Source organism: Canis lupus, chromosome 7, assembly GCF_011100685.1.
Source record: "Canis lupus familiaris isolate Mischka breed German Shepherd chromosome 7, alternate assembly UU_Cfam_GSD_1.0, whole genome shotgun sequence".
NCBI lineage: Eukaryota > Metazoa > Chordata > Mammalia > Carnivora > Canidae > Canis > Canis lupus.
This window is the reverse complement of record NC_049228.1, coordinates 2,006,881-2,020,507: the sequence shown is the minus strand read 5'-3', so window position 1 is coordinate 2,020,507 and position 13,627 is coordinate 2,006,881. Positions and strand designations below refer to the sequence as shown.

Genomic DNA, 13,627 nt, shown 5'->3' with positions numbered 1-13,627 from the left:
GGGCCACCTGGGCTGCCCGAAACCAACTTTCATCAACAAGATGGTAACTAGTGAGGATGACACAATTTTGGATAAAACATTATATGTGACAACCAAAACAGAGACAGGATTTGTCTCTTGAAAACACTTTGACGAGGGCCGTTTCTAGGGAAGAAACATATCCATATTGGGATTAGGGACATGTTTTTTTTTTTGCAATGTATTATTTCCGGTACATTTGTTGAGAACCATTTCTGTGTTTTGCAAGTACGTTCACTGCAAGTGGACTCCTAAATGCACTGTTACAGTTTGAGTTTATGGGGAATGGAGATGCAGAGCTCGGGTTCTCCATCAGGGTGGGGTCCTCAGGAAATCCATTCCTGGAGTCCTCATTATCCAAAGACAAAGGGTGCTCCCCAAAGGCACCACCTGAAATAGCTTCCAGAATTTTACTTGTCAACTTATCTTGCTGAATGAAATTTAAATGATAAAAATAAGATTTTTTTTATGCAACAAAATTTAGATTATATTTACTACTTGGAGGTAATTCTGAAAACAAAAAAATCAAGTGTGTCTATTTTAGACATAATTGTTCCTACAAAAATTATATGATCACATAATACATCATTTGTTTCATATTTGACCTTGCACAGGGGGATCAGAAAGAGGATTAATTTTGAAAAAAATATGTAAGGCCTATTTAGTCTTCCCAAGGGCTCCTTTCTCTCTCTCTCTCTCTCTCTCTCTTTCTTTTTTTGTCTTTGCTTTTTTTGGTATTTTTATTAAGGTAGGATTTACATACAGTATAGTGCACCCTTCCTAGTGGATAGTTCTGCGGGTTTTGACAAATGCAGTCAAGTCTACACAACTACTGTCAAGCTACAGAGCTGTCCCCGCCCACCGGGCCTCCCATATGACTCTGTCCTCAATGGCTCTGCCCAACCCAACCCCTGACAATAGATGCTCTGATTTCCTTTTTGGTATACGTGCTGCCAAAGCAAGCGAGTGTCTGTTTGTCTTTCTGGCAGTCAGGGATGTAGGCTCAGAGCAAGGAGGGATGAGGGCAGTGCTCCCGTAGAAGGCATCGATGGTGTCTCTACGCTGCCTTTCCAGATCATCTTGCCTTGGTTAACGCTGTCAGAGAAAGTGCACGAACAGAGCCGGGCCTTGGGCACCATCTCCCGGATGCTGAGGTTTATTTGCAATTTCCCAGAACTGTCGGTGAGTGCCTGGGGTGGGGGGAAGGCTGGCCCGCGGACCCGGCCTCTCTGCACACGGAGCAGCTGACTGAGCCTGAGCCTCTGCAGAGCTTAACAAGAGCACCTTATTATTGATGTGTTTATTTACCACGAATGCCTTTTCTGATTCTATGGGAATTGGCCTTAGCCTAGTAAACTCAGATTGTCCAGACACATCTCAGTCTGGTGGGAGGCCGTGGCCTGCACAGCTTCCCACTGGCTAACGTATTTCAGGCGTCTGGCTGCCTCATTGCCCGGGGTGTCACTTCAGGAGGTTTCCCCACTCCAGGCCGGGGTGTGGGGTTGGTGGGGTGAGAGGGGCCACACACAAGCAAATAACAGTGATGTGGGAAGGAAGGGGAGGTTGGAGGGGGCAGATGGCCATGGTGGGGAGAAGCTGCTTTGGGGATGGTGGAGAGGTAACGGTTTCCTCTTCCTGGCAGCACTTGACAGAGTTCTCCATCACTGGGAAGCTCATGGGCATCCTAGGCCTGTTCTGCATGAACACCAACTATGAGATCAGCGCAGAGGCCTCGGAGGCACTGCATTACTTGTTCAAAATCCTTGTGCTTCATAGAAGTAAGTGATAGGAGCCTGGACTGTCCCGGGTCTGCAGCTGCGGGGCCCCGCTGAGTGACAGGAGCAGCGGTCATCGAGTGCCTCCCTTGTGTCGGGCACACCGAAGGGCAATTCTCTCCTGCAGGGGCACCAGGACCTCCAAACCACGGCTGATGCAGGGCCCTGTTTTAAAAGACTCTAGGAGAGCCTTGGAAAAAAGGGGGAGCTAGGTTCGCAGCCACCTGGGAGAGCCCATCACGAATGCTGGGTGCCCGACTGGGAAAATCGGCATCCTTTCTCAGGGAACAGACTTGGGGACATTTGGTCTAGACCTTCTCTGGCCCCAGAAAAACCAAAGATACAGACAGCCCCGCACGCTTACGGAGGTGCTAGAGGAATTGGCAAGCATGCCCTCCCGGGAGTTTCAGAAACGTTGGCTTTTTATGATTCGAGAAGATGTGCTTCTGTACTGCTCAGCTGTGGGGTGAGGGTGGGAGGGGCCCTCGAGGTGGCTCGGCTACAGGAACAGCCACCTGCGCAGATACAGCCCTCCCCCTCAGCCTGGAGCTGGGGAGCCCTCCCCATTGGGCCGGGCAGGGAGGGAGCGGGTGCCCCTTGCCCCTTGTTAAGGCCCTGCCCCGTAATTGTGCTTGGATCGGAGGTCTGAAGCAGAAGACGGAGGGCATCCTGAAGGAGCTGCAGAAGCATTTCCGGGGAGGATGGTTTGCCAACATCCAGAGTCTCACAATGGTACCCGCTGTTCTCCGCGGTGTGGGGGGCCGCACGGGAGTGTCCGCGGGGGAGAAGGGTGTCTGGGTAGAGGTCACAAAGAGGGCCTGGCTGGGGTCACGGAGGAGGCTCCCCCACCCGGGGAGCTGGACCCCGAGTTCAAGGTCTCACGGGCAGCCTGCGGGAGGACTAAGGCCCACTCCCTGCACGGCACTGGACCTGAGTGACGCTTGAGGCCATCGAGGGAGTCTGTACAATAGGGGCAGCGTCAAGCCCGTCCTGCCCCACAGACTGCGCCCTGTACCTCTACTCACGGCCTCGCTTTAATCTCTTCGATGAGCAGAGGGGTTGCTGGTGTTAACGCTGTGTCCCCGCGTGGGCTGCTCAGCCCACGGACAGCCTTCCCTCCCTCCAGCCCACCGTTTTCCACGGCCGGTTTAGTCCCGCATCTGCCCCTTCTCACCCCGAATGGCCTTGAGTCCCTCCCCTCTGCCCCGGGCCACCGCGGCCACCCCGATTCAGTCCAGCATCAACGTCTTGCCTGGGTTATTGCGGCAGCCTCCGGCTGATCATCCTGTTTCCCACCGTGCCCCGCGCCACACCAGTTTCTGCGCTGTCATCGGACAGTTCGCAAGGGCACGTATCATCGTCCCAGTCCCCTCCAGACTTCGCGCCGACCTCCCGTGGGGCTTATGCTACAGGCCAGACTCCACAGGCCAGCGAGGCCCTGCAGGACGCGGCTCCTGGCGACTCCCGCCCCACCTAGTCTGGACTCCCCTTCCCCTCCGGGTCCAGGGCCCCCGCGGGCGCCGCCCCACTGAACGGCGCTTTCCCCAGGTCTGCACGGTCTGTTCGCTGCCTGGAAATCTTGCCCCAGTTTTCACCAAGTGTGGACTTCAGAGGAACTTCTTCCAGGAAGCCTTGTCCAATCTTGCAAGTCTAGCTGCGGTGCCCTCACTATGTCCCTTTCTGGCATTTTCCCCACGGCACCATGACTGCTTATCTACCTGCCCTGACGTGACGATACGTTCCTTGAGGGCGAAGGCAGGGGGTGACTGCTGTGTGGGCTTCCCCAGCTCCTGGCATAGAGGCAGTCACGGAGTTGGGGTGCTCCTTCTGGTGTGAGCGGAGAGCTTCGTTGGGGTGTGTGGACTCAGAAACACGAGGCGCGCCTGTGTTAGACCGTAGCAGTCACTTCTTGCTTGGGAATGCTCTGAACCCACAACACATCAGAACTCACTTCTAAGTGGGATCACCGAATCACGTTCCAGATTCCAAATAGAAATACCTTTTGCGTTGTTCTCTGTATCACGCTGTCTGGACAGTGGCTCTTACCTGGGTACTTAGAGCTGGTAACACTCGGGAGCCTGGCCTCACACCGTGGAATAGCTAGGTGCTGGCCAGGGGCTGCCTCCACGGGACCCCGGTTGGCTGGCCGCTCTGGAGTCCAGAGGTTTTGTGCAATCCCAGTGTGGGATGCCGACATTGCAGAGACAGCTGCTGCTCTTCTTTCTTCAGTTCTTCCGGAAATACCTGACCCCTGAAGAGAGAGCAGATGTGATCATGGTGTCAATGGAGACTATGAGCAGTGCCAGCAGGCATGACGTCTGTGCGGCTTCCAAGATGCTAAAGATGATCCTGAAGCACTCGCTGCCGGAAATCGGGAAGGTACCAGCGCTGAGGGACTTACTGACTCAAGGCCCATTTAAGAATTCTCCCTTTCTGCTTTGGATCTGGTTCTATTTCCTACTGGTTGAGGTTTAAGGAATTGAAATCCTTCAGCTGAGAGGAGAAAAAGTCAAATGAGGAGTTGTTTGCGATTGTGTGAACAGCCCTTCCATGGGAAAGGGTGACACACTGGCCTCGGCTCCTCCAGGAAGGGAAGAAGAGAGTCAAAGCTATAGCAGGAGACTCCTGTGGGGTCTGAGGACCAGTGTCCCTTCTGCTTTCAAACACTGTGCTAGGTCTGTGGATGCACAGGTGGGAGAAAGCACAGAGATCATCTATCCATCTATTCACTGATCGATCTATCAATCTATCGATCTATCTATTGATCAATTTATTTCTTAGATCTATATGTCATACGGCTCTATTTCACATATATCTTACATATCTATCATATCATATTTCCTATATATGTATGGATTTGTGAGACACTGACATGAACCACAGGTGGAATACAGAGACTTTTGCCAGACGCGGGACTGGTTCTTAGTGAAATTAAGATAGCGTAGTTGACTTATGTTTCTTTCTTATCCCATTATTAAAGGTCTTAGCGATTGATTGGTTCACTCTCATCCCAGTGGCCTAACCTGTCCCCTCTGTCTTGCTCCTGACACCTCTACAAGAGGTTCAGTTATTGTCCTGTGTCTCACCCTTACCACTCCCTCTGGCCCGGAGAGCCATCTGAATGCCTCAGAGCAGACCAGGAGTGAGCTCTTAGAGCTGAAGGCCACCCCCGAGGTGAAGCACTGCAACCTCCCCACTCAATGCCTGTAATCCCTTCGGGAGCCCTCCTGACCCTTCAGCAGCCAGACTCTGCTGAAAGCACTTTCGGGTAGCTCACTACCGTAAGCCACATAGCTCATCCTAATTCGTGAATCACTTCCGTTATTAGAAAGTTCTACCTTATTGTGCACTGAAATCTTCATCCCCGTCGTTTCCAGCCCCTGGCCCACATTTGCTTTTTTGGAGTTATGCAGAAATCAATTCCTCTCCAGGTTTTACTAAAACTAGGTGCCACGCGCTCTGCTAGCCTCATCCCCTTGTTGTTTTACTGAACTCTTACACCAGGTCTGCAAGGAAGTAATGGTTCTCTTTTGAGAAATGGGGAAAAGGCTCAAGGAGGCTAAGAGTTTTCATAACTGAAGTTTCTCAAACACTTATTATGTGGCAGACACTGTTCCAACCACTGTAGACGTATTAGCTCAGAACTATTGAGGTGAGTTAGGCTGTTCTCATTTTCTATATGAGGAATTAACGGAAGTAACACATAGAAAAGGTGGAAAACTTGCCCAAGGTCACACAACTGGTAAGTGAGGTTCAAATTCAGGCACTATGACTCCAGGACCTGTACTGTTCACCACGAGGGACACTGCTGAGTCCACATGGCTGGTAAACTGTGAGACCGGAGCACCCCCCTTCCCTAATAATATAGGCTTTATGCCTCCTGTCCTCACTTCTCCAGGTTACTGATCCCTGACACTTGCTTCATTCCTCGTGACATGGTTTCCAGGCATGACTCGAGTCACCCTTCCCTGCTGCTCTTCATTTTGTCCCTCTTAAAATATGGGGGACACGACAGCCCCCAGCCACACAGCTGTGGCCTGACCAGAGTGGGACAGTGACTGCTGGGGACCGGTTCACACTGGTGTGCACCCACACACTTTATACAGTTGCTTAGTTATCCACGTCTCGAGGAGTTGCTGATGAGTGTCCAGGACGAAACTTACTCCTCCTGACCCCCCTTCAGGTGCCAGAAATCATCCAGTACACTTACCACAATATGAACAGCATCACTGAAACTACGGCCCAAGGGACCATAGAGAAGATCCTTTACCTGCTGGCCCAGACCTACACCGATGAAGTTATCCTGACACTATTTAAGATGGAAGATCAGTCACAAAGGTAGGCGACTCTATCAGTGCCACCGACCAGCCCCCTGCTGTCTTCTAATTTGCTATACTTAAAATGTACCCAATTTTCAGTATAAGTGAGTTCCTTACTTATTTGGGGGCAGGTGATTGTAAAAGTAATAGGGGATTGCTTGTTGCTGTCAATTTGAAAGCATGTAAGATTTTGAAAAAGCAAAAAAGAAAATTTAAATCCGTTATACTGGTTATAATTTTTCTACCTTTTATTTATTTTTATTTTTTAAAGATTTATTTATTTGAGAGAGAGAGAGAGAGAGAGAGAGAGAGAGAGAGAGCATATGTGCGAGTAGGGGGAGAGCAGAAGGAGAAGGAAAGAGAGTCTCAAGCAGACTCAACACTGAGTGTGGAGCTCAATGCAAGGCTTGATCCCATGACCCTGAGATCATGACCGGAGCTGAAATCAAGAGTCTGATGCTCAACCGACTGAGCCACCCAGGTGCACCTAATTTGCCTACCTTTTAAAAATGGTTTTTAAAAATGTATTATCAAGGGATGCCTGGGGGGGTTGAACGTTTGCCTTCAGCTCAGGGCATGATCCTGGGGTCTCAGGATGGAGTCTCACATCGGGCTCCCCGCAGGGAGCCTGCCTCTCCCTCTGCCTGTGTCTCTGCCTCCCTCTCTGTGTCTCTCATGAATAAATAAATAAAATGTTTAAAAATGTATTATCCAGCTCATACTGCACACACCAGTTTGCATATTTTTTCACTTAACATTTTATTATAGCATCTCCTAAGTTAAAACCTTTTTGTAAACATGATTTTAATGGCTTCCTAATGTTATATGTTATATCATATATTTTGTGAATCTACTACACTATAATTTCCTTTTTTTTTTATAATTTCCTTTTTTAAACTTGAAAGATTTTAAAATTTACATGCAGCAGTATTCACCCTTTGGTCATATGGTTCTATAAGTTTTCTCAGATGTATAGTCACAATCTCCACCCCTATAATCAAGATACAGAGCATTTCCATCACCCCCCAAAATTCCCGTGTGTGGGTATACCCCTTCTGGGGTCATTTCCCTCTTCCACACTCAACCCTTGGCAACCACCAATCTGTTCTCTGTCTCCATCATGTGCCCTTCCCAGAATGTGGTAAATAGAATCTTACAACACAAATCATAACAGTACAAAATAGAATCATGCTTCTGAGTCTGGCTTCTTTCACCCTGCATAAGGCATTTGGGATTCATCCGGGTTACTGTATGTATCCATCGTTGAGTAGTCCATTGCATGGATACAGTTTTTTTTTTTTTAAGTCCATTTACTTTTTGGGTGGTTTCCAATTTTTGGTAATTATGAATAATGCTGCTATAAATATCTCTGTTCAGTTTTTTGTGTGAACATGGGCTTTCATTTCTGTTGGGTAAATTCCTAAGGATTGCATTGCTGGGCAATATGGCAAGTGTATATTTAACTTTAAATGAAACTGCCAAACTATTTCTCAGGTGCAGCTTTCCCATTCCCACCAACAATGTAGGAAGGTTCCAGTTGCTCCCACCCTTGTTCACAGCTGGTATTTTCATTAAAAAAAAAAAAAAATCAGTCATTCTACCAAGTGGGTAGTGGCATCTCATTGTCATTTTATTTGCTTTGCCTTAATTTAATTGTAGCTAATGATGCTGAGCATGATTTCATATGTTTATTTGCCATCCATGTAACTTCTTTGTTCAAGTATCCAAATCTTTTACTCATTTCTTAATTGTTTGTTTTCTTATCATTGAGCTTTGAGTGTTCTTTATATATTCTGGATACAAGTCTTTTGTCAGGGGGATCCCTGGGTGGCTCAACGGTTTGGTGCTTGCCTTTGGCCCAGGGCGCGATCCTGGAGTCCTGGGATCAAGTCCCACTTCGGGCTCCCGGAATGGAGCCTGCTTCTCCCTCCTCCTGTCTCTGCACCCCCACCCCTGTCTATCATAAATAAATAAATAAATCTTTAAAACAAAACAAGACAAAACAAAAAAACAAGTCTTTTGTCAGATATATGACTCTGATACATTTCTCTCTTCATTTTCTGCGTACTTAGCCTATCAGTTACCGAGAAAGGAGTGTTGAAGTATCCACATGTAATTATGGATTTGTCTATTTGTTCCTTCACTTTACCACTTCTTGCTTCATATATTTTGTTAGGTGTATATACATTTAGAATTGCTACACCTTGATGAGTTGACGCTTTTATCATTAGTGAATGTCCCTCTTCATACCTAGGAATATTTGCTGTCCTGAACTTTGTCTGATATTAATACTGCCACTTTTTCTTTGCTTTGATTTGCCTTTACGTGGTATATCTTTTTTCATTCTTTTATTTTTAACTAGTCTTTAGTACTATATTTATAGTGGGTTTTTTGTATACAGCATATAGTTAGTTTGGTATTGTGTTTTTTTTTTCTTATTAACTATTTCTGTTTCAATTGGTGTGTTTAGACAGTAACATTTAATGTAATTAATGATGTGGTTAGGTTTTTTTTCCAGTTTCATTGAGATATAGTTGATATATATCACTGTAGAAATTTAAGGTGTATAACATAGTGGTTTGATTTGCATATATTGTGAAATAATTATTGCATAAGTTTGATTAGCATCCATCATCTCATATGGATGAAATAAAGAGAGAGCAAAAAAATCTTTTTTCCTTGTAATGAGAACCTTTAATGACCTTCACATATATTATACAGCAGTATTAGCTATAGTCATCATGCTATAATTATTATAGCCTTAGTATTTATTTATCTTGTCACTGGAAGTTTATACCTTTTGGCTTTCTTTTTCCATTCCCACCCCACCCCCACCACCTCCCTCTGGTAACCATAAAATACGATCTTTTTCTCTATGAGTTTGTTTGCTGGTTTATTGTTTTATTTTTTATTTATTTATTTTTTAAAAAGATTTTATTTATTTATTTATGATAGACAGAGAAAGAGAGAGAGAGGCAGAGACACAGGCAGAGGGAGAACATGCCAGGAGCCCGACGCAGGACTCGATCCCGGGACTCCAGGATCGCACCCTGGGCCAAACAGTCCCCTATTGTTTTATTTTTAAAGATTCTACATATAAGTGAGATCACATGGTATTTGTCGTTCTTTGTCTGACTTATTTCATCTAGCATAATGCCCTAAAAGTCTGCTCTGCTGTCACAAATGACAGGATTTTCTCATCTTTTATAGCAAAAGAATTATCTATTGTCTACATATAAATATGGTTGGTTTTAAGCCCACCACTTTATGATTTGTTTTCTGTCTCTGTTTTTTTTTTTTTGTTCCAATGTTTTAGGATTTTAGTGGGTCTTGGGATTCTTAACATACCTAAATTTTCATAGTCTACGTAAAGTTGATATTTTATAACTTCAAGAAAATACAGAAGCTTTCAGCATATAGGTTCCTTTTCTCCCTATGTTATCCTATAGTTGTGGTATGTATTACGTCTACGCACATTGAAGAAACACAGTAAAAAATGTCATAATTTTTGCTTTCAATAATCATTACCTATTTTTAAACTTGAGAGAAAAATAGTCTGGTACATTTACCCAAATATTTACCATTCTTGTTGCTCTTCCTTCATGATTGAAGTTCCATGTTTCCTTCTGATAAAATTTCTCCTCAGCTTGAAGAACTTCCTGTAGCTTGTCATTCAGAACAGGTCTGCAGGTGACAAATTCTGTTTGTTTTCTTTCACCTGGGAATGTCTTTATTTTACCTTAATTTCTAAAGAATATTTTCATTGTATGTAAAATGCTAGAATTCTAGAATTCAAGGTTGATGGCTTTTCTTTCCCAATTGCTGTAAATATGTCATTCTATTTTCTTCTGGACTACACAGTCTCTGATGAGAAATCTATAATAGTTCAAACATTATTTTCTATACGCAACGTGCTGTCTTTTTCTTGGTTGTTTTCAAGATTTTTTTTTTAATCTTCATTTTCAGAAGTTTGATTATGAGATGTCTGGGCATGGTTTCTTTGAGTTTATCCTGTTAGAGCTTCACCAAACATCTTGAATCTGTTAATATGTATCCTACACCAAATTTGGAGGAGTTTTAGGCCATTATTTCTTCAGATACACTTTCTGCACCAATATCTTTCTTCTCTCTGAGATTCTGGTGACATGAATATTAGACTTTTCGATGGTGTCACATAAGTCCCTGAAGCCCTATTAATTTTTTCTAATTTCTTTGTTTTTGCAGATTTTATAATTTTTGTTAATATATCTGCAAGTTCATAAACTCTTTCCTCTATTTAATCTCCTACTGGTCCCAGACAATTAATTTTTGTTTCAAAATTTTTTTCCAATTCTAAAATTTCCATTTCGTTCTGTTTTTTATTTTATTTATTTATTTATTTATTTATTTATTTATTTATTTATTTATTTATTTATTTATTTTAGGGCTTTATTTACTTATTTGACAGAGAGAGAGAGCCAGAGAGCACAAGTGGGGGAATGGCAGAGGCAAAGGGGGAAGCAGGTTTTCCACTGAGCAGAGAACATGATGCAGAAGCTCAATCCCAGGACCCTGGGATCATGACCTGAGCTGAAGGCAGATGCTTAACCAACTGAGTCACCCCGGCGTCCCTGGTTCTGTTTTTTAAATAGCTTTTATTTCTTTGCTGAGAATATCTATCTTTCCATTCATTTCAGCAGTGTTCATCTTTCCATCATGGAGCATGTTTAAAATGTCTACATAAAGTCTTTATCTGGAAAAAAAATTTCTTCACCTGCTCACTTCCACATCTTGGTAATCTCAGGATTGGCATCTGTCGATTTTCTTTTTCTTTGAGAATTGATTACATTATCCCGTTCTTTGTATGTCAAGTAAATTTAGGTTGTAGTCTGGACATTTTTAATATGATGTTGTGAGGCTCTTGGTCTTGTTAAATTCTCCTGGAGAATATTGATTTTTTTTTTTTAAGCAATCGACCTGGTGTACGGTTTAGACTGCAAGTTCTGTCTCACCTTGTGGATGTAATTTCAATGTCTGTGAAGTTTTTAAGGTCTTTGCTGTGCTGCTTTGGATCTGTCTTGCACATGTGCTTCTCAAGGGTTATTTGGGTCTACCCTGTGCATGCACAGCTCAGGGATGATTCCAGAATTTATGTGTTGGCTCATTTACAGAATTAGGAATTCCTCTCTCTCCTCTTTGAGATTTCTCCCACCTCCTGGCTTCCAGGGACACCTTTCCAGGTCCTCTGTCTAGAAAGTTGGGTGCTCTCTCAGGGTTTTACTGCTTGTGCCAATGCATTTGCACAGCTTGGCCCATGTTTTGGACAGTAAAGTGAGAAAAGAGATAGAGATAGATTGAAAAGGGTTTTTCTCCCTTCCACACACACATACTCTTTGGGTCATAAGGCCCCTGTCCACTTCATGCACTGGGCAACTGGATCCATCCTCAGAACAGGGTTGAGAGAGAAAAGAGTCAAAGAAAGAAAGCTTCTACCCACACTTTCAAAGAGCCACAAGTCTTAGGTTCCTATTTTCCCAGACCTTCTGCTAGAATGACAGAGTTTTACTCTGAGATTTTGCTTTGTGTGCCTGCTGCATAGTTTCACACTGGGGGCCAGCTCCAGGTCAAAGTTGGGAGATAAAAGGGCGGGGGGATCTGGGAAGCTCATCTGGTAAGGGTTGCTTTTCAAATTATGGCTTTCTGCCCCCAATCCACCTGCTATTAATAATTTAAAAAATCTTCCAAGCAGTTGCTTCCATATTTGACCAGCGTTTTTAGCATTAATTGGGGGAAGTGATTGGATGGAATGTGCTTGCTCTGTCTTGGCCAGCACAGCACCAAAAGGACATAATTTCTTAGTAAAGAAATAAAGAAAATTAAGAGAATCTTAATCTTAGGGAAATTAAGATTGCTTGTTAATGTCTAATAAGTATCCAGGAGGTAGCAAGAGCTTGGACAAGGCGGCAAAGAGAACACCACAGGGGACTCTTCTGACTGATACGCAACTTTGAAGTGACTGATTTGCAACTTTGAAGTGTGGCCTGAGATGTTTTCTCCATCAGGCTTGTAAACCAAGTGAACATCTCCAGATTTATCTATGCATGGGATGATAGAGAACAGGGAGGTCTGGAGGTGATGACAAAGTGAAAGAAGAAGAGAGGGGCCAGAACACTGGGCAAAGGAGCCCGGAGTCCCTTCCCTTGGAACGCCTGTGGGGTCTATGGAGGGTGACCATGTTGGTGGGGTTTTGCCCTTACAGGGGAGTTCACAAGCCCTGGGAAATCCTGGCATCATTCCCCAAAGGCTATGAAGTGATCATGGAATTTCTGCTGCAGAAACTGACTCCACACCAGAAATCAAAGAGCCAGGAGCCCAGCCACAGGAGAGAGATCTCTCCGTTGATTGTATGGAGGGGCCCGCTGAAGGGGCTGGGTGCTGGGGCGGGGGTCGGGGGGCCTTCCTGGTGCCCCATCCCAGGCTGTCCTGAGTTCTTGGGGCCTCTCCCTTTGACATATCCACGTTTGGTTGAATATTCTAACGCGGAGTCTTGGGGTGGTCGGAGGGAGGGTTTTCTAGTTGTGCTGCCTTGTAGGGAAACGGAAGAACTAGTTTCTCATTCTCCCTGGGTGAGCCTGGGTGAGTTTAGGTAAGAAGAGCACCCCCAGACCCCCCTTAACTCTTGAGGTCGGTGCGGGAATGAAACAACCGCCACAACGTTGAGAGCAGTTAAAAATAATAACATTCTAGAAATTGCCCTTTATTTTTCTTGGCTCACGCTAATTTAGTTTTGACTTGCTGTGGGCTTCTCTGGGCCAGCCCATCATGGTGATAGGTTATGGGCAGAGATTTCATGGTGACAGGACCCACGGTGACGAGACTTGGAATATAAAAATGGTAATGCCTCCACTTTCCTTTCCACCCTCAGGCCACCAGGGCCATCCACGAGCTCCTGCTGGAACCGAATCGGCGGATAGAGGTGCAGACCTTCTTCTCCTCCCTGTTTATGACCCTGCTGAACCAGATCTCCTTTCTTGTGGTTGAAGGGGGCACCGACATCCAGGATCAGCAGCATGTAACCGAATGGGTGGACCCTGTCAGGTACCTTTGGCCTCTGGGCCAGAGTTCCTAGTGGCCGTGTTTCAGGGCCCATCCAGCAGCCATGTCTAGTTATTCCTTTGCCACTTGCCTGCCCTGGCCCCAGGCTGCTGGTTCTGGACACCCTTCTCACACCTCCCGTGTAGGGCACTGGGTGTGTTCCCCGTACATCATTCCAGCAAGTCTTTCTGGACTTTTTAGAAAAGACTTTATTTCTGACTTACTGGGCTGATGCCAAGCTTCTGTACCAAAGTGAAATCAATATGATGGATAAAACAGTTACCCTTCTGCTGGCTTCCTGCACTACCTCGGGGACCCCCACATCTCTCTTGGCCTTGGTGTCTCATTTGTAAAATGTTAGCCTGGGTCTCTGAGGACAGTCGCTCTACCCAACGGTTCATGATTCTAAGGGAGGTACGCGTAGGCAAGCAGGCCGCAGGT

The 13,627-nt window shown here is 45.3% G+C and overlaps 1 protein-coding gene across 2 annotated transcripts in view; it reads left to right on the top strand.

Moving 5' to 3' along the window:
* Positions 1-13,627, top strand: part of LOC102152171 (maestro heat-like repeat-containing protein family member 7) — a 28,192-nt gene that overhangs the window by 4,679 nt on the left and 9,886 nt on the right. For both annotated transcript variants that reach the window (XM_038541926.1, XM_038541925.1), the window contains exons 7-13: positions 1,093-1,200; positions 1,661-1,796; positions 2,437-2,525; positions 4,023-4,172; positions 5,977-6,131; positions 12,351-12,495; positions 13,017-13,189. In XM_038541926.1, the coding sequence (XP_038397854.1) occupies positions 1,093-1,200; positions 1,661-1,796; positions 2,437-2,525; positions 4,023-4,172; positions 5,977-6,131; positions 12,351-12,495; positions 13,017-13,189 (956 nt within the window). The remainder of the gene's footprint in view (positions 1-1,092; positions 1,201-1,660; positions 1,797-2,436; positions 2,526-4,022; positions 4,173-5,976; positions 6,132-12,350; positions 12,496-13,016; positions 13,190-13,627) is intronic.